The 18934-nt window shown below is 36.3% G+C and overlaps 1 protein-coding gene across 1 annotated transcript; it reads right to left on the bottom strand.

Moving 5' to 3' along the window:
- Window positions 1-856: 856 nt before the first annotated feature.
- Window positions 857-18552, bottom strand: UNG (uracil dna glycosylase). Its single transcript, XM_011076989.3, has 7 exons — window positions 18211-18552; window positions 17095-17312; window positions 16309-16467; window positions 15367-15397; window positions 3909-4044; window positions 2460-2543; window positions 857-1093 (listed from the first exon to the last, which is right to left on the bottom strand). Exons 1-7 carry the CDS (start codon window positions 18452-18454, stop codon window positions 1027-1029), a joined length of 939 nt encoding a protein of 312 aa, XP_011075291.1. The 5' UTR covers window positions 18455-18552; the 3' UTR covers window positions 857-1026.
- Between the last annotated feature and the right edge of the window lie 382 nt (window positions 18553-18934).

The following is an 18934-nucleotide window of genomic DNA, read 5'->3' as shown; positions in this document are numbered from 1 at the left end:
CGCACTGTCCCAAATCAATCCCAGAATGAGATATCCATCTCATCCAGTAAATACCGCCTTACAGTTCGGTACTACCGTCCTAACTAGCATCTAACGAGCGGAAGGACGCTTCAGCAACTTAGAAAGCAGGAATATGATTAACGTCCACTGATTAGTTAATTGTGAAACATTCTAAAATTTTAATTTAATTGATTATTTTTAACTCCTCTTCTGTTAAGATTTTTCCCTCATGTATATTTTGATTTCTCCAACATTATTTATTATTATTGTTTGCAACATTTTTTTATAAATCAAATATTATTGTATTAACATATTTATTTAGGTACTGTTTTTTCTATAAATATTTCTAATACAATTTCAATAAATATTTCATTTTAATTCAATTTTGAAAACTATGCACATACCAAACTTATTAGTACTATATATTTTCAAATTGCTTTATTTTCGAACAGCAAATGCTAGTCACACTATTGGTTCCAACAAAGCAAATTTAGTAATTATTAAACTTGAGGATAACAAAGGTATTACCACGAAAAAATTCAAATCTCAAGCTCGAAGAAGTGGTTATGCAATAAAAAGAACTACCTGTCATATAACTGTTACATTGAAAAATATACCTTTAAATGAGTATGAAGAGATAAATTCGTTAAAAAAACCAAGATGGAAAAAGAAGAAAAAACAACCCTTTAGTGTCTTCCTTTTTTCAGTCTGCTTTCTTCTTTCATATTTAATTTATTTTTTATTTATTTATCTGACTTCTCATTACCTCACTGTCTTTATATAGATAGTTTTTTTCATGTATTTTTTTTATCACCACTTGTGAATATAAAATTAACATATTAATATTTTGTGGATATTTATTAAATAATAAAAAAGTCTATTTAGTATTTTTAAAAATATTAAAAAAGATTATATATACATAGAGTGTGCCACAAATAAAACACGCGTTTTTGTTAGTTGATAACTTTATATATAACATCGACTTGCCCCTGGAATGACAAAATAGGGGAATAGTCCTCAGCCGCACTACAACTGCCATTCTATTGGAGATATTCCCAATTTCTCCAGGATCTGGTTTGTCCGAGAAAAGTGCCTGTGCCATGAGTTCAAAAATTTCCATTAGTAACAAGAAAAAGTAATTTCCTCTCTGGTTACCTGATTATCCGTTTATAATCTTTCTTTGGAAGAAAAACATACACAAACATATTACAGAAGACAATACATGGGCAATGGGCGGTATCTTTATGTCATAGTGGAAGACAGCACAAAAGTTAATTAACATTGGCAGATTGTCAAATACAATGGTATCAAACTGCACGAGACTTCCTAAAATGACCTAGGATATGGAACTGTCCCAAGTATTGTAATATTTCAAACAGTGCTGATTTTATCAACCTCTTCATTCCATTGCATTTTACTTATCTTCCGTTCATGGAGAAGGGTACACTCAACAGCATATAATCCTACCATGTGATGTATCAAAATCCTTGCTAATAGCCTATAGTCTAGAAATAACAGGTATCAAACTTTTGAATTTCTACGTGTTACAATGGTGGTAAAAAAAGGATGCAATTGAACCAGATATGTGATTTCCAATTAGCTGATCCCTTCTAGACTCTTACGATGTGATCCGGTCTAGATTGGGGTGGAGATTGCTGTAGCATATGTTTTTCTCTCAGACTCAAATTATGTGTTAATGGATTCAACTATTTATTCCTGAACTGATAGTTAATGGAGCCAGGTATTTGAAAATAAGCTCCTCAATCACTTTTTCTCTAGGAATCATAAGAAAAATCTACTGTTGGTAGAGTGGGGCGCCTTAATGAGAACTAGAAATTAGAAAGCCATATAAAAAAATTTACCAATTAAAAGATGCTACAATCTTCATCTAACAATTCGTAAAGCATACCACACCACAACTAATTCTCAAAACTTAACGTCCATCCTTCAACCAATGAAGTCAGATAAATGCCAATACAAGCTGAATACCTCACAAAACTCCAAATTGCCCCAGATGACTTGTGAAGACACGAGTATCATTTTCCCTTTGTAAATCATGAACCAGATCAATTCTAGACATTAGAGATAAATCCTCAAGTCTCAGAGAAGAGAGGGTTCAATTCTCAATTCCTTGCGTATTGTTACTCAGACATTCTTATGCAGGAAATGCAAATGATGAAAATATGCCAGCCACGCTCATCCTGAAAATTGCGAAATGACCAAGCTCACCTTTATGATCTAATTAGATTTATTTAAATGGCTCTGACTAATAATCCTTGACACCGAAACTCTCTTCTGATTATTACTAATTTGGTTTACGCAATTTAAATCACATGGTCCAAACCCAACTCCAATCAAGTTTGCATATCTATCCTTTCCTTTAAAACCAGTCCTATATAGTACAAACACTGGAGTCATATATTATACAAAGGTAAATTTTACAGTAATTAGAAACAAACCTGCATCCAAAGAAGCCCCTGTTTGCAGATAAACCAGAAGGATGTGCTGATCTGAGAACATAGTGCTTTGATTCATCTATCAACCTGCATAAACAATTTCAACAGAACATGTAATATAATAAATTTGCTATCAACTTCCACATACCATAATTCTCTTACACTAGGTTGACATTATTACTTATTATAAAAGAACTCTCAGGCCTAAATAGAGATTTCTAGCTAATAACACTTTCCACCAAATTAGGCCAGTTTAAAGTCAGAGTTGGTCAATGAAATCTTTAAGCAATTTTATTGTGCGTAAGAGTTTCAATAAATTCATCGGTGCATGCAGATTTGGGAAGTAGTACGAAATGACCCACAGGTGATCATGTCCAGACCGCTAGTTGTCCAGATAAAGATGGTCCAGAAATACAACATAGCTTCATGCCTACATTAGATGATTATCTACTATGCTGTCCAGTACATCAATCATACACATAATGATGGCGTAAAGAAAGGTCTGGAAATGGAACAGAGCACGAGAATAAGGTAGATGATTTATATTACCTACATGCAAAAAGTAACCAATTATCAAAATGCTATAGCAACCTCACAAACTATTATCAACACGATTTCCACAGTTCAGTAACCTAAGTTCACATCAAGGAAAGCCACCGAAAAGATCCTCTTTTTTACAACATTTAGACTTGAGTAATAATCTGGAGTTGCTGGCAAGTGCTTAACACTTGTCTGGGGCTTCTCCTCATATGTATAGCCCTTCCAGTAACAAAACTTTATTGTATCTAATATGATCCCTAACAAAATTTAGCTTCACTCAACAAAATTGATTTTCTTACACGATCACAGTTTCCAGATTCATAACTATCTTCCATCACGCAAGGTTAATTGCACTCTCCAAATATTCATTTAGCTTTCAAATGAAGGATTCATCTCCGGGCATGCAGGAAATTTGCCCTCTTACTTTGACCATACGAGTTATCAAGGATCTTCCTCGTGTTTTTATCACATGAATCCCTATTTTGTCAATTCAATTGTTTTCAACTGTTCCTAGGATAATTGTGTTCGAACAATTCGATGATAATTCCACCCCAAGTTAGCTTCTCTATCAGTCTGTGATATATCATGCAAGAATAGACAAGATAAAAATCAGGATGACATTTTTTTGGTCTACAGGCAAGAAAATTATTCAGGATTAAGTTTCGCTTATCTTGCAAGTTTTGGAAGGACCCCATTCCCAATTTGGGAGAAAAGTTTTCTCCCTCATGCAAGGTAAACTTTAACCACAAAATTCTCAGTGATCATAGATAGGATTCTCATAGTATTAGACAGAGTCAAAAACTTCTACGGCAGTTGACAACTTAACAAGGCCATTCATCAAAACCATGTTGCCCAGTTACACATGTATAACAGAATAACTACCACGAAGGCATGTATAACAGAATAAACTACCGGGATTTGGCTTGTGCGTAGTTTCCCCAAAGAAGAAAAACAACTCCTTTTCTTTTCTGAGAAATTGCTCCAATTACAGCATCAGTGAACTGCTCCCACCCTCTTTTAGCATGAGAATTTGCTTGATGTTGTCTAACTGGAAAGTCAGAATGGAATTTATGTCAGACTTGGAAAGTTCAATATAAAATGACAATGTACTGCACGTAAATTTCAAACTCATCTTTTCAAAAATAAGAATAAACAAAGAGGTTTCTGTCAACGCTCTCCTTTCTCTTTGGAAAGTTGATCCAATTCTTAAGGGTTCCTCAACAAGTAAGAACTCCAAAAGGTGTCCCTCAATCAATATCATCTCTCACTCTAATATGCTTGGGCTATGAGTTAAGCCTGCCTAATAGTGAGAAATATCCTCATTCTCTCATTCTCCCTACTTTACATAAGTAACTCAGTCTTAAAGGAAGCTGCCCATGTGCCTAAGGCCGTTTTGCAGGAGACCCCCTTGATGACACTACACCCATTGGACCGCCCCAACAGGGCTCGCACCTATTTTAGGGTCTTAGGTCGTCTTTTTGTGTCTTGACTTGTAACAATAATAAGGTAAATACAGGGGGTTGTGCACCTCTTGGGTGCAACATCTACAGCTGTTAGTAGGATTATTATTTTTAAGACTATCGCGGCGGGGTGGGGGGGGGGGGGGGGTAGGGGGCGTCCCGTTGCCAATTGTAATAATATGTTGCTTTCAATCAATGCAATTAGTTGCTTCTTTAAATTCTCTCGCAATCTAATGCACTGTTGTTGTCGCTATTATCTTTGTTGGCACCCATCGAGCGTGTTGATAGGAATTCATCGTTGGCTTTCCCGACACAAGTGATTGTTCACTGCTAGACTAACAGCCCAATGGTCCCCTTTCCCTGCCTTGCGAAAGTCACTTAAAGGGAAGTGTATTAAGCCTCAATTCCTAAGCCGTACGACCGAAGTGGTTTTCTATGACCCACAATTTCCACAAAAATGTAAGCCAAGATGCTAAGGCCGTGAGACGGGTCATGATGCCCAATGAAACACTGTTGTCCGAGAGGATGAGAACTCCAAGTTGCAAGATGTCATGACGGCTTTCGAGAAGGTCAAAAGTATGGACTACGAGATCACTGTATCGAATAACCAAATGGACGAGTGTCTAAGAGTGAGCTGGAGCCTTGAGGGCAAGTAACATTGTTGAAATGAGGCTAGAAATGGAGCAAATTGACATGCTTCAACGAGTAGTGAGCAATACCATGTTGTTGCTCCTGATCCTAGTGTTAGGCTTCAAATTCCTGAGCTCAAGGTCTATATCGATGCTCGTGATGCAAAAAAGTCAAGAACTTCCTTTTTTGACATGAAATAGTACTACTTGCATATTGAGTATGAGTGAGAAAGGTATCAACTACTAAGATGTACCTGACTAATGGCACACCAAGCATGCAAATATTCAAGTAAAAACGATGCATCTAAACACCTGTGGCTTTTTTGAAGAGGCAACAGATGGGTATTAGAGCATATATGTGCTCCGTTAGAGATTATGTAAAGCGTTCTTCGCACTCATGTTGAACATTTGGTACATCACAGAGATAAAGCTCTTTATATTACTGGATTGTTTAAAACTATGAACACAAAAATCCAACTACAGCACCAGAAAGTATAGACTTGCGTTTGACGATGACGCGGTTGAAGGCTTCATGTATTACAATCCGAGTCCTATAGAGAAAGACAAACGACATCTGACCTGCACAAAATACGGTGGCACGGGCAAAATCCTTCATAAGCAATTCAAACAAAGGTGGAGGAGACTGACAGCTTCATATGCAGGGCAGTCCTTAGACTAGTTCAAGTCAAAACAAACCCAAGGAGAATAAATAATGACATGACAGTAGGGTGAAGGGCGACAGGTGCTTTGTGTGCGATAGCCTCATTGATATAGAGACTGTTCAAAGAAAAAAGAAACAACTTTTGAAAGCACTAGCGAGCCTCACTAACTATTATGAGGAAGAAGCACCGCTCTTATGTAGAAGTCAACCCTTTGTTCGTGATGCTTTCAATGCGACGACCAACATCAATACATAAACTGTAAAAAAATCTCTTGCCACTATAAAGAGAAAGCACCATAGTAGTTAAAGGCGCACGATGCATGGCTCGAAGGTCCCTAGAGTTATGGCCAGTTTGCCTTTCTAAAGCATGGCACCAAAAACAAATTATATATTTATACATTAATATCATTTAACATCAGTATTGCAGAAACAATTAAAAATTGTTAAAATATTAATTTGGAGATTTATGTATAACAACATACTTGTAGTTGCTATATTTGGTACATAAATATTATTACACGATTGATTAGGAAATTTGTGTACATCTGTTGGTGACCAAAAAGCCAATTGGATTAGCTTTTCTTGTTTGTCAATCTTTATCAAAATAATATTGAATTGATAAATATGGTAAGAATTCATCAAACTGGCATTGTTTTTGTTGTGCTTACCACTTACGTCGAACGATGGTCAATGTCACAACGAAATGCCCATCCACCAAAAGGTTGAACCAATGGAGTTGGGTTGTTTATAAGTTTGGCAGTTATGAAACCAACTTTTCAGGGTTGGTCTGAAACGTTCCAAGTCGAGGACCTCGAGACAGGGCATCAAGTGCTATATAAGTATTGCAACCCTGTTTCGTCGGCATGAAATGTAAGTCATCTATGCAATTTTATTGGGTTAGTTGGCAAGGTAATCGACTGACTTTATTGACTCGCGGGAGTCATCATATGGAAGCCTTAAAGGTTTGGTCGGTATGACTAGGATTCCCAATTCCGATAGTACGAGATTAGTCCTTGGACTTGACTGAGTAACCATGACAGTCATGTGCATATGAAAACTATATCTTGATATGGCGAGGTGGTTGTGCCGTGAGGCATAGTCATCATAAGCATTATCCAATGCAGTCACATTATGTAGCGAGGACGGTGGATTTCAAGATAGAATCCGTCCCTGACAGTAATGTGACAATAGTGTCTCCTATACGCTCTGGGACCCGTTTATGCCAAAATCTTTAACCACAGTGACTGAATGAATGGGATAAGTTTCTCAGTTCAATCAGTATGGTAAATGAGGACTCGAGTTATAAGTATACATATCTAGTCCAGGATGAGAATCGAGGCTCAATTCCGTGTTGGGAGACGGTTGACAGTAGAACCGTACTCGTATGAAACTCAATGCCTAAATGTTCACGCCACTATTCACCTAGTTTCTAGTGCTATGGACTGGCCACCATGATAACAGGCTATTTCTGGTTATTGGATAATTGAAAATAATTAATTAAACTTAATTTAATTAATTGTATTGATCACAGACGCCCAAGTCTAGTTGAGGGTGAACCTAAATAGTCACACTATACCACTAGAATGGGATGGAATTAAGTTGAAACTAATTCCAGAAGAATCGAATCAATTTAATTGGATTAAATTAATTTTTGGAGGGAATAAATGATTAGATCACTTATTTAGACCAATCTAATAGATGGATGACTTGAAATTTAATTAATTGAAATTTTAAATTAGTCCTTAAATTAATTGGATTAATTTATTTGGGCTTGGTCCAATTTATAAGTTGGATTTACAAATTGAAAGAGAGAAAAATGGGCTTAGATCTTTTAATTGGATTAAAACATATGGAATTTATTGATGGGCTTGTAATCAAATTTGATTTAATTGAAGTCCATTAGATATTGGTTTGATTTAATTTTAATTAGTCGAGCTCTATCCATTAAACACAAGCCCAAGGCCTTAGAGGACCTTGGCTAGGTCAAGAAGGAATGAACCTCCTCCTTTGGAGAGTGGTTGACTAATTTTTTAATCTAGAAAAATAGGCCACATGCCCTTTTTTAATGAGGATTGGTTGGTTGGTTGGAGCTAACTAGGTTATCTCATTTGTGTATGTGACTTGGTCGTATATATCACACATAAAAACCCTAGCCGACTAGACTACATGCACAACACACTCTCTACTTGTCAATCCAGCCTCTCTCTCTTTCTCTCCACACTCTCTCTTAGTCTTAGAGATCAAAGAGATTCAAGAAGATCGAGCATTAATTCAATAATGTTTGTTCGATTTCTTGTTGTTCCGTGATCATTCTTGCTAGCACGAGAAGATCACATCCTAGTGGGAGCGTGGATATCTCTGGAGGATCTCTACGTAGAGATATAGATTTGAGGAAGAGAATCAACGCTTATAGCTGATTCAAGAAATCAATGAGTGTAATGTTCTCGATTTATTTACTCGTTCCTTTATGGTATTCTTGGCCTATGCAATCGGATTATTTTAGACACCAAACACCTTGGAAAGATCAAAGGAACACGCCTCTTGATTGGTATTTACGTATGTGTTCTCGATTAATTTCAATTTTTTGCACTTCCGCCGCGCGTCCCTAGCCGATCTGCTTCCTACAAGATCGTTGTTGATATTTTTGGTAGATAGAGCAATCATATCAATAAATGTTGTTAGAAAATTGATTAGGAGAGTTGTGTATATTTACTTTATTTGTAGTTTATATTTTTGGTAGATAAATCAATCATAACAAATATTTTTAGAAGATAGCTCAGGAGATTTGTGTATATTTACCTTATTCGTAGTTCATATTTTTTGTGAGAATCAATCATATCCATACAATATTTGTAGTTCTTGTTGGAATGAATGACCAAAAGCCAATTGGATTGAGTGTTCGCGATTAGCCAATCTTTCTCAAATAATATTAAATTGATGAATACGATAATAATTCATCAAGTTGGCTTTGTGTGTATTGTTGTGCTTACCACTATAGTTGAATAGGATTTCTATATCACAACAAAATGCCCATAGACCAAAAGGTTAACCTGTGGAGTTAGGTCGCGCATAGGTTTAGCAGTTACGAAACCAATTCCTGAGGGCCGGTCTGAAACGTTCCAAGACAAGGACCCCAGACAAGCATCGAGGGTCCTATAGAGACTTGCACTAAGTACTGCAGGCGTATTTTGTCAACAGAAGACATAGGTCGTCTGTACAGTTTTAGTAGGTTAGTTGGCAAGGTAGTCGACTGATTAAACTGTGTCGCCGGAATTGTCATATGGAAGCCTCTTAAGGCTTGGTCGATATGACTGGATTCCTAATTCCGATAGTACGAGATTGGTCCTCGAACTTGAGGAATCATGGCAATCATGTGCATAAGAAGACTATGTCATGGATATGGCGAGTGGTGACTGTGTCGTGAGGCATGGTCATCATAAGCCTTATCCAGTGCAATTGGAGTATGTAACGAGGACGGTGGATTCCAATAAAAAATTTGTCCCCTGTCAGTATGTGACACTGAGATCTCTTACACATTCTGAGATGGTTTGGACTCCAATAGTCTTTGGCCAAAGCAATTGATCAATAAGGGATAGTTTTCCTAGATTGGATCAATAAATGAATCTCGAGTATTAAGCATAGTTACCCAATCAAGGATGGGAACCGATGCCCAATTTCATGCCCTAGACTAAGGCCGACAAACGATTGCAGTAGGACAGTATCGTATGAATTCGGAGCCTAAATGTTCATGTAGTTATTCACCTAGTCTTTAGTGTCATGGACTGTTGTTGCTAGACGACCACCCATGCTAACGGGCTATTTCTGGCTATGGGATAATCAGAAATAATTATTTTAGATTAATTAATTATGTTAGTCACACACACCCAAGTCTAGCTAAGGGTGAAAGTAAATAGTCACAAGATACCGCTATAACGAGATGGAATTAATTTGGGATTAATTCCAGAAGAGTTGAATGAATTTAATTGGATTAAATTAACTCATAGAGAGAATAAATGATTGGATCATTTATTTAGAGCAATCCATTGGAGGGATGACTTGAAATTTAATTAATTAGAATTTTAAGTTAGCCATTAATTAATTGAATTAATTTTATTACGCTTGGTCCAATTTATAAATCAAAAGAGAGATAATAAAAGGTTTAAATCCTTTTCTTAGATTAAAGAATGTTTTAATGTTAGGCTTGTAACTAAACTAGGTTTAATTAAAGTCCATTAGACGTAGACTTGATTTAATTTTAATTAATCCAGTCCGATCCATTAGATACAAGCCCAAGGCCTTGGTTAGAACTTAGCTAGGTCAAGGAGGATATTTTGAAGAGACAAGGCTGATTTTGGAGGCTCAAATTCATCCATGATAGGTTGCTAGGTTAGGGTATGTATGACTAGGTCATATATATAGTTACATTAAACCCTCGCCACACACAACATATACTAGCCTCTCACACTCTCAAACTCGTCCTCTCTGTTTCTCTCTACTCTCCATCTTTTTAGTTTTGCCTTTTGGTCTTAGAAATAAAAAAAAAACAAAAGAAAATCAAAACACGTTAGTTGATAGTGGTTGTTTTAAACTATACTCTTATGTAATCATTCTTACTACCACGAGAAGATCATGTCCTTGTAGTGGGAAGGTGGACGATTTTAGAGGATCTCATAGTCAAGATCTATCCATGAACGGACCCTACAACGAGGAATCAATGCTTGTAGCCGTGCAAGAAAAACGATAAGGGTATAATTTCTATTTATAATTCCACTTGTTTATTATTCTTGTGATTCTATGGCCATTGTTTATTTTTATTATACATAGAAGGCTCGGGAAAAGATCAAGGGTACACCCCTTGATCAAGTTTATTGCATGCTTGAATTGTTAATTTTTTATTTTTTGCGCTTCCGCCACGCTTCCCGGGCTAATCACTCCCTTTAACTCGTAACAGAGCCCGATTCAGTGTCCAGGCCTAGAATCTAAGATGTTTTGCATGAATCAGCATGTTGACATGTTTTAATCAGCTTTGGAAGCATTATTCATGTGTGTAATTGCATATCTAGATTTAGGGTTTATATCATTAATTTTGGGCAAGAGAAACTTCTTGAAGTTTGGGATTTCTAAATTTAATTGATTTTTGTTTGTTTCAAAAACTACAGGAAAAAAAAAACAGGAAGTTTCAGAGAAATGAGGAAAAAAACGTAGGAGACTGCCGCTACCAACTGGCAGGGGCACAAGCATGAAGGCCTAAGCACGCAAAGGTTTGCACTCCACATCGGGCCGCACACGTGCGCAGGCTCTGGCAGGGACACGACCGCGGCAAGCAGGGGTGCCTGAGCACGCGCGTGACTGGCTAGTGACTGGCCTGTCGTGTGGACCAATTTTTTCTATTCTTTTCAAAAAATTTCTGTATATTTTTCTGAAACAATTGATTTTGATGAATTTAATTTTGGTTGAGATTTGGTATTTTTCAAAATAAAATCACTAAATTAATATGAATTGGTTTTTCAAACAAGAGTTAATTTTGCTTAGGTTGCATTTATGTCCATAATTAAGTTGCATTATTTTACATAAAATTCCTTAGATTGGATATCTGATTATCTTATGATATTGAATATCATGTTGGTGCATAATTATTTGGAATATTTCATGCTATTTTGTTAATTGGATTAACATGGATGATCACAAAGCCCATTGGACCTTATGGATGATTTATTTTCTGTTGGATCAGGGCCTGCGTGCCTCGTTATTTTTCCTTATCTCATCGTTTTTAGCCTAATTTATTAAGACTTGCTTTCTCCCTATTTATGTACTCCCCCCAACTATTGTTTAGGGTTTCTTTTCAATTGTAATGAGTGTAATAGGTCAGAGAGAGGTTTAGTTTTTGTTGTATAACATTTGCAAAGAGCAAACACAAACGATAGAGGCGCATGGAGGTGACATGGGTTAGCCCATGGAGATCAATGGAGAAGAGGCCTAAGGGACGGAGCCCACAATGGAGATGAAGAAAATAAAGAGAGATTACAAGGCCCTATAACATGTTAAGCTACTCTTAGAGTCCTAGAGTGACCATAGATCCACTACAGGCTCAGTGGATAGTATAGGTACTTGGGCTTGTGATACAAGGGCGTACTAGGCATTTATTTTGCAGGCGATGCATTTTAGTTGATGCTTTTAATATGTATAATATTAAGCGTGCAAAATACTAAAATGTGATGAGGTCTCGATCATAATAAATTAATAACTCTCACTTGGTTGGACCAAGTTGATAATTAGACTACGGGGTGTAAACAAGTCGAGCTCGAGCCCAGCTCAACCATTTATGATGAGCTTGAACTTGAGCTCGCTTTTAAGGTTTGAGCTCGAGCTCGACGAGCTCTTAAGGTTTGAGCTCAAGCTCGACGAGCTCTTAAGGTTTGAGCTTGAGCTCGAATTACATGTAGTGAGCTCGAGCTGCCTCCGAGCCTTCGCCCAAGGCGGATATGGAGGCAGCGGATGGTGGTGGCATGTGGAGTAGGAAGTACAATAGCAGCGGCAGTAACTGGAGGTGGAGGGTGGGAGAGGTGGTTGTGAGAAGCCATTATTAGTTTCAACTTTTGAGGGAAGGAATCTTTTCAATGTAGTTGTTCTAATGCTACTCCTCCCAATCCCTTTCTCCATCGAAGAGAGGGACCCCTACAAAGGTTGAGCAAAACCTATATCCCTTCCCAAATCCTCAGATTTCTGCCTTACAAGTCGTGCTCCATCTCGCCAATGCTCAGATGCGTTACTCCCCCCCCCCCTCCGAACAAGCCGACTATGCGACCAAGAATATGAGAAGAAATGGCAAACTTGTTTGAGTTCTTGATTGGCCAAGTGCCGGCGCTAGCAATCGACTTCCTCGTCACGTTGGTAGATGGATTTTGCAATAGTTGGTTCGGGGCTAGGGTTTTAGAATTTAGATTTAGGGAGAAAGAAATTGGTGAATGTCAAGTTGCGGAATGGGAAGAGTGAGAAAGAAATTGAGTTTTAGAATTTAGAGTTGTGACTTGTGAGGAAGAAAGAGAAAGCGATATACTACGGTAATCAATGGTACAAGATCAAGGGTACATACAAAAATTTAAAAATAAAAATATATATATAAAAAATTAAAAAAATAAGAAAAGGCTCGCAAGCTTATTAACAAAGGTCATTGATCTCGAGTCAAGCTCAAAATCGAGCCTCGCAAACTGCCTCAACTCATTTGTCACCCCTATATTAGACCTTTAAAATGGAAATAACAAAGGATTGTTATTTCATGTCTTCCATCCACAGTAATGTAGTGGGGAAGCTAATTTCACTCATATGTGGTCTCATGAGTTGTGGCACGTTCCGACTGAAATGAAGCTATACTATTATTGTGAATGTAGTGAATACGCACCTATTTCCGTGTCTCACGAGTCGTAGGGGCGATAGTTTGCGCTATAACTCGGTTGATGGGTCGGGTCTAACACCAAATAATGTGACTCGCTTCGAGTCCTAGGAATCATGCGAAAATGGTGAGTCAAAATATCTTCGGGATCTCGTAGGTCAAGAATAGTATTAGATACCTCCCATTAAAGTTATTTCCATGTGAATCATAAAAGCGGGACATGGGGAACTTCACTTGTGGACCTCAAGCATGCAATAAACCGATCAAGGATTGTACCCTTGATCTTTTCCCAGGCATCGGTGTACAATAAAAATAAACCATGGTCGTAGAATCACAAGAAAAACAAAGAGGCGGAAATATAAATAGAAATTATACCCTCATCATTTTCTTGCATGACTACAAGCGTTGATTCCTCATCTCCGGATCTGTTCACGGGTAGATCTCGATGAGATCCTCTAAAATCGCCCACCCTCCCACTACAAGGACGTGATCTTCTCGTGTTAGCAAGAATGATCACGGAAGAGTAGAGATCAAAACATCCGCTATCAAGTAACGTGTTTTGATCTCCTTTCGTTTTTCTTTGATCTCTAAGACCAAAAGATAAAACTAAGAAGATGGAGAGTAGAAAGAGAGAGGACGAGTATGTGTTGTATGTGTGGCTAGGGTTTAATGTAGGTATATATATGACCAAGTCATACATATACAAGGTCCTAACCTAGTTACACTCCAAAACATCAAAACCTTTACATAGCAACCTCTCATGGACGAATTTGAGCCTCCAAAAAGCCAAATCTCTTCAAATATCCTCCTTGACCTAGCCAAGGTCTAATTAAGGCCTTAGGCTTGTATTTAATGGATCGAGCTTGATTAATTAAAACTAAATCAAGCCTACGTCTAATGGATTTTAATTAAACCTAGTTTAATTACAATGCCAACATTAAGACATCCTTTAATCCAATTAAAAGATTCAAACCTTTTATTATCTCTCTTTCAATTTATAAATCCAATTTATAAATTGGACCAACCTAATAAAATTAATCCAATTAATCTTAATGGCTAACTTAAAATTCTAATTAATCCAATTTTAATTAAAAAAATATTATTTTTTTAATAATACTACCATAACTATATAAATGAGACAATAATATAATTGAAAGCTTATTTTTTTTGTAAGTTTATATGTGCATGTTGTACGCATTGAAATGTTACAAATTTTAGAATGTGTTACTTAAATAAACATTAAAACATTTATAAATTATTTATATGATTATCTTAATTTATAAAATAATTAAGTGCGTCTATAATATGTAAGTATAAATAAATTATACATATTCTTTATAGATGTAGAAATATATATTATTATAAGAATATATAAAATATACAAAATATTAAAAAAATAATAAAGGCAAGTCCGGATCCTAACCAACTATTTTTTTTTAATTTGGACGGTATTAATTTTTTTTATCGTCCCTAACTACTAACTAATTCTATAAGGTGCACAAGTGTGTGATTTCATGCCAAGGTATGCATGAAGTATTAAAAATGACTTGGACTAGAGCTTTCACATTGTAAACTTCTAAAATACATTGACACAAACCTATTAACTCATCCAAGCTACTTGAGTTATCATTAAGTTGCACAAGCAAAAATCCAGAAAGTAATCTAGAATCTAGAATCTCTGGATGTAGCTTCTTAAGCCTATACATTTCCATGCCTCTCATATTAAAGTTAAAGAAGTTGCAATTTAAGTATGCTTTCATCATAAATGAAATGAAAATCCATTCCTGCAACTTAGCAAACATCAACCTAAAATGTCACATTAATGAATCTCAAAATACATCCATGCGTGAGATAATTCACACTAACACGTTAGATTTATGTCTTATTTTCCATCACTCCTTTCTCTTTCCACTTTCTTTCCGTAGACATCAAAAGAACAATATTATAATGTCAACGCTTAGAGGATACAATAATTGTCCTTTATTTTCCATTACTACCTTTTACTTCTCCATCCCTTTTCCCTCCCCCGCCCCACCCCCACCCCAAACGAAAAAAGAATCAAACATTTGAACTAAAGGTGAAAACGACAAAAAATACACATTTAAACTTCTACATTGAGCAACCATCTGTATTTGCAATTATGAATCAAGTTAGATAAAAAGAGAACACTACAATCAAATTAAGAGAAATACCCTCCGTACACATGATAGAGGAGGATAAAAGAGCATACCCGTGAGTACAGCATTTAGAAGGAGAACACCCTAGAAATGATCACAAAGGAGAATTCTCTTAGTAAAGGAGTAAATTCCATATGCATTTAAATTCAATTTTGGTAGAAGATAGTCAAGTAGAATGATGGCATCAATAGAAACTTGACTAAATCAAAAAACGAATTGCAATAAACAAACTAGACCAATTTCTTTCTGCAGCTTATTTCAGAATTGGACACTGATGATGATTATGCTATGGCATTGCAACTACTTGACTCTTTATGTCCGTCAAGAGACTCAAGATTCATTCCTAAGTTTGAAGTCTGGTAATATATTCTTCAGTCAAAGAAACAATTTTTTGCTCATTCCATTTCAAAATTCAGCTCTGCGCTCCATGGAACTAGCAAAGAAGGTTAAGGCTCTTCCATTGCACACAGAATAGTGAAAAAATATAGGCTATCCATGCAGTCAAGTACAGAAATGAAAACATGCTTCTAGGAGACATGTTTTGTTTGGAATATCAAGAAATCTGGTAATGGATCCAAAGAGTAAACCTTATTCCAAACAGACACTAACTTACACCCTGTTTTCCAATATCTATTTATTACCTAAAAACAAGTATAGCAAATGTGTATCTCAACTGAAATGCCAAACCAACCAAATCACCCGGAAAACTTTGTAATTACTTAAACAAACACATTTCAATTTAAAACATTTCCCAAGGGAATATTTTGAAAGCATTTGGAGAAAGATTTCACAAAATGAAAAATTAAAACTAATCCAAACACAATCGATATTTTTCACAACAAATACATTTACAATCAGTTTATTTAACCTTTCTTAAAACAACAACAATTATTAACATGCATTTCTGAATGGGACAAATTAGAAGAACTTGGACATCATGGGTGCTAAGATAGCACGAGATAATGTGTACCAGGTATATGGAAAGCAAACATTACCTGTACTGCCCATTTTTCCAGATTCCCATTAGATGGAATCGTACATCCCACATCTTGTTGAAGCTCTTTATATATGTTTGCAAGACTTGAAGGGACTTTGATGCCATCCGGAACTGAGAAAGAGAGGCCCATTGCCTGACCTGGCCCATGATATGGGTCCTAAAAAGAAAGTTTCACAGAGACCATCCATCATTTGTTGAATAGGTAATTAGGCATCTAGAGCCAAATAGAAGCCATAAAAAAACTCAAGAACAACTTGGAAAAATGGACATGTAAATAACTGAACTTTTAAGAGAAAGTTAATAGAAAACTGAGTTCAATAGACAGCAACAAGTTGCTCAAATGGAAGCAAAGATTCGGTGAATATCATGGAGATAGGAGCAGCAATATAAGTTTCCATCTATGGCATTTCAAATAGCAAAGAGACAGAAAACGATTAAAACTTATTACGAGCCAGCAGCGACCAAAGATAACACTACCACTAAAACTTATCAGATAATATCCCACTATAATCCATGGACAAACTAAACTACCCAAGTATCAAATTTATATGTCCGTTTTCCTTTTAGGCCATATATCAAAGAGCAAGTTAACCCATAATCAATGATGTGTAGTAGCAATTATGCTAAAGTCGAGATAATGAAATTAATAAAGAACCATCTTACTTATGAGTGTTATACATATGAGAAAGCATCCATAATCAAATTCAATGTCATCATATCTCTCGATACTTTTGTCTATATATAGATACTGTGAGATTCATTGCCAATCAAACATAACGTGTACCTGTCCAATAATAACTGCCTTAACCCAATCAAATGGAGTTGTATTAAGTGCATTGAAAATCAGATGCTGAGGAGGGTAGATTGGCGTGCTGCCATGGCATATTTCACTCTCCACAAATTCACTCAGCTTCAGTGCATAAGGCTTCTGCAGCTCTCCAGAGAGCACTTCCAACCATGATTCCTCTACCAATAGCTCCTCTAACTTTACATACCCAACTCCTTCATTATCCATAGCAAACAATCAATGCAGTCTTAACATTAAAGATATGATATGCACCAATCTGTACTAAATTAAAAATGTACGAGTAAAATTACTTTAACATAAAAACAATCATGATTTTGCAAACAGAAAAAGGGAAATACTAAAAGACATAAATACTGAAGAATGATAGAAGAACCAGATAATCTATTGCAAACATCAACACAGACTATTATGTAGAACTACAATATGATGGAAGGATATGAAAAAGAATATGAGATGTTACATAGAACACCACTCGGAGGTAGCAACAAAGAAAGCCAACTCGAGCTTGATTCAAACTCAGACGATACGAGTACGCAAACATCTAGCACTGGTACCAATTCAAAGGAAAAGATAAACATAGTGGAGAAAATGCGAATCAGCCGGAAGAATTCTACATTCAACCAACATTTCACCCTACCTATTCATAAAGCTTCTTTGGTCATAGATTTTGCAGACCTGAAGTAACAATGCTACTACAATCTCCTCCATCAATGGTTTCTCCAACTCCCAGGACTCCAGTCCATTTCGAATAGAATTTCACAGAATCATGAGCAGTCTCAGCATACTAAACTATGATGACTTCATATCAATAAATGGTATCAAAATGAAAAGCTGACGAGTGAAATCTCTTCAACATACATAGAATCAAACCGTTCTTATATGCAATGAACGGAAGAAAGTCAGCAACTTCTTATAGTACAGTATCAAATAAGAAATAACAAAATTCAAATGAAATGAAGAATAATAAATACTGCGTAGGCAGCAGGGAATTATGGAATAGGGAAATAAGAAAATCATGGAATAAAGGATCAGGAGACCTCATTTAATCTATGACTAGATAACTAAAAATGAAAATGAGAAGCATATGTTCACCTGCAGCAATTGCTTTAGAGACTTTCTCAGAGCACAGTTTTAGGTTTCTCTTGGACAAGGCGAGGGCTTTGTTGAATTCCATTCTCCGCTTCTGCTCCAAGGAAATGGTTGTTGTTGACAAGGAGGAAGCAGCGGAGTCGTTCAGTGACGAGAGGGGGCTTCGGGGCGGCGACGAGACTCTTTTGAGGCGCTTCGCCGACGGTTGCTGGAAGAAATCCATTAGGGTTTTGGAAGGAGCCGCCATTACTGCTGAGTTCTTGTGCTGTTGTGGCGGGAACAACTGCTATGAGATGGACGCTTCACATTTCGTTTTTCTTTATTCATTTTTTTTTTAAATTAAACCACCGAAGATTGGAAGCTTTTCATATTCCCCAATTTTTTTATATTAATTGAAAATTTGAAATAATTACAACAGAGAGTATTACTTTTCTAGATTTACTTGAAGAGTTATAAATAAGGATCCCTACTCCGTTACAATTGTTTTTATTTATGTTATTCTTTTTTACTTTCACATCTAATTATACTCAGGATTTAATTAGACTTTGCCCCCAATTCAAATGTCATATCAAGAAATTGCCGCTCTATGTTTTGTGGGTGTGATAATTTCATTTTCTGTAAAGTATATCTTTTTTTTAAAGTACATTAGGTTTTCAAATCATGAGACTTAGTATTTAAAGTTTTTAATTTTCATCCACATGAATACCTTTCGTTAAATTGATTGTTA

Source organism: Sesamum indicum, linkage group LG4 (assembly GCF_026168435.1).
Source record: "Sesamum indicum cultivar Baizhima isolate 11 linkage group LG4, ASM2616843v1, whole genome shotgun sequence".
Classification (NCBI taxonomy): Eukaryota; Viridiplantae; Streptophyta; class Magnoliopsida; order Lamiales; family Pedaliaceae; genus Sesamum; species Sesamum indicum.
The sequence above is the reverse complement of the archived record's forward strand: the minus strand, read 5'-3'. Positions and strand labels throughout refer to the sequence as shown.

Bases quoted from the DNA above. Each gene is read 5' to 3' on its own strand.
- UNG (XM_011076989.3), bottom strand. From the start codon at position 18,454: ATGGCGGCTCCTTCCAAAACCCTAATGGATTTCTTCCAGCAACCGTCG. The intron at 16,468-17,094 runs GTACACGTTATG...CTTTCTTTTTAG, and splicing joins AGGCAGTTATTATTGGACAG to GACCCATATCATGGGCCAGG. The intron at 1,094-2,459 runs GTTTGTTTCTAA...CTCATGGCACAG, and splicing joins AGGGGCTTCTTTGGATGCAG to GCACTTTTCTCGGACAAACC.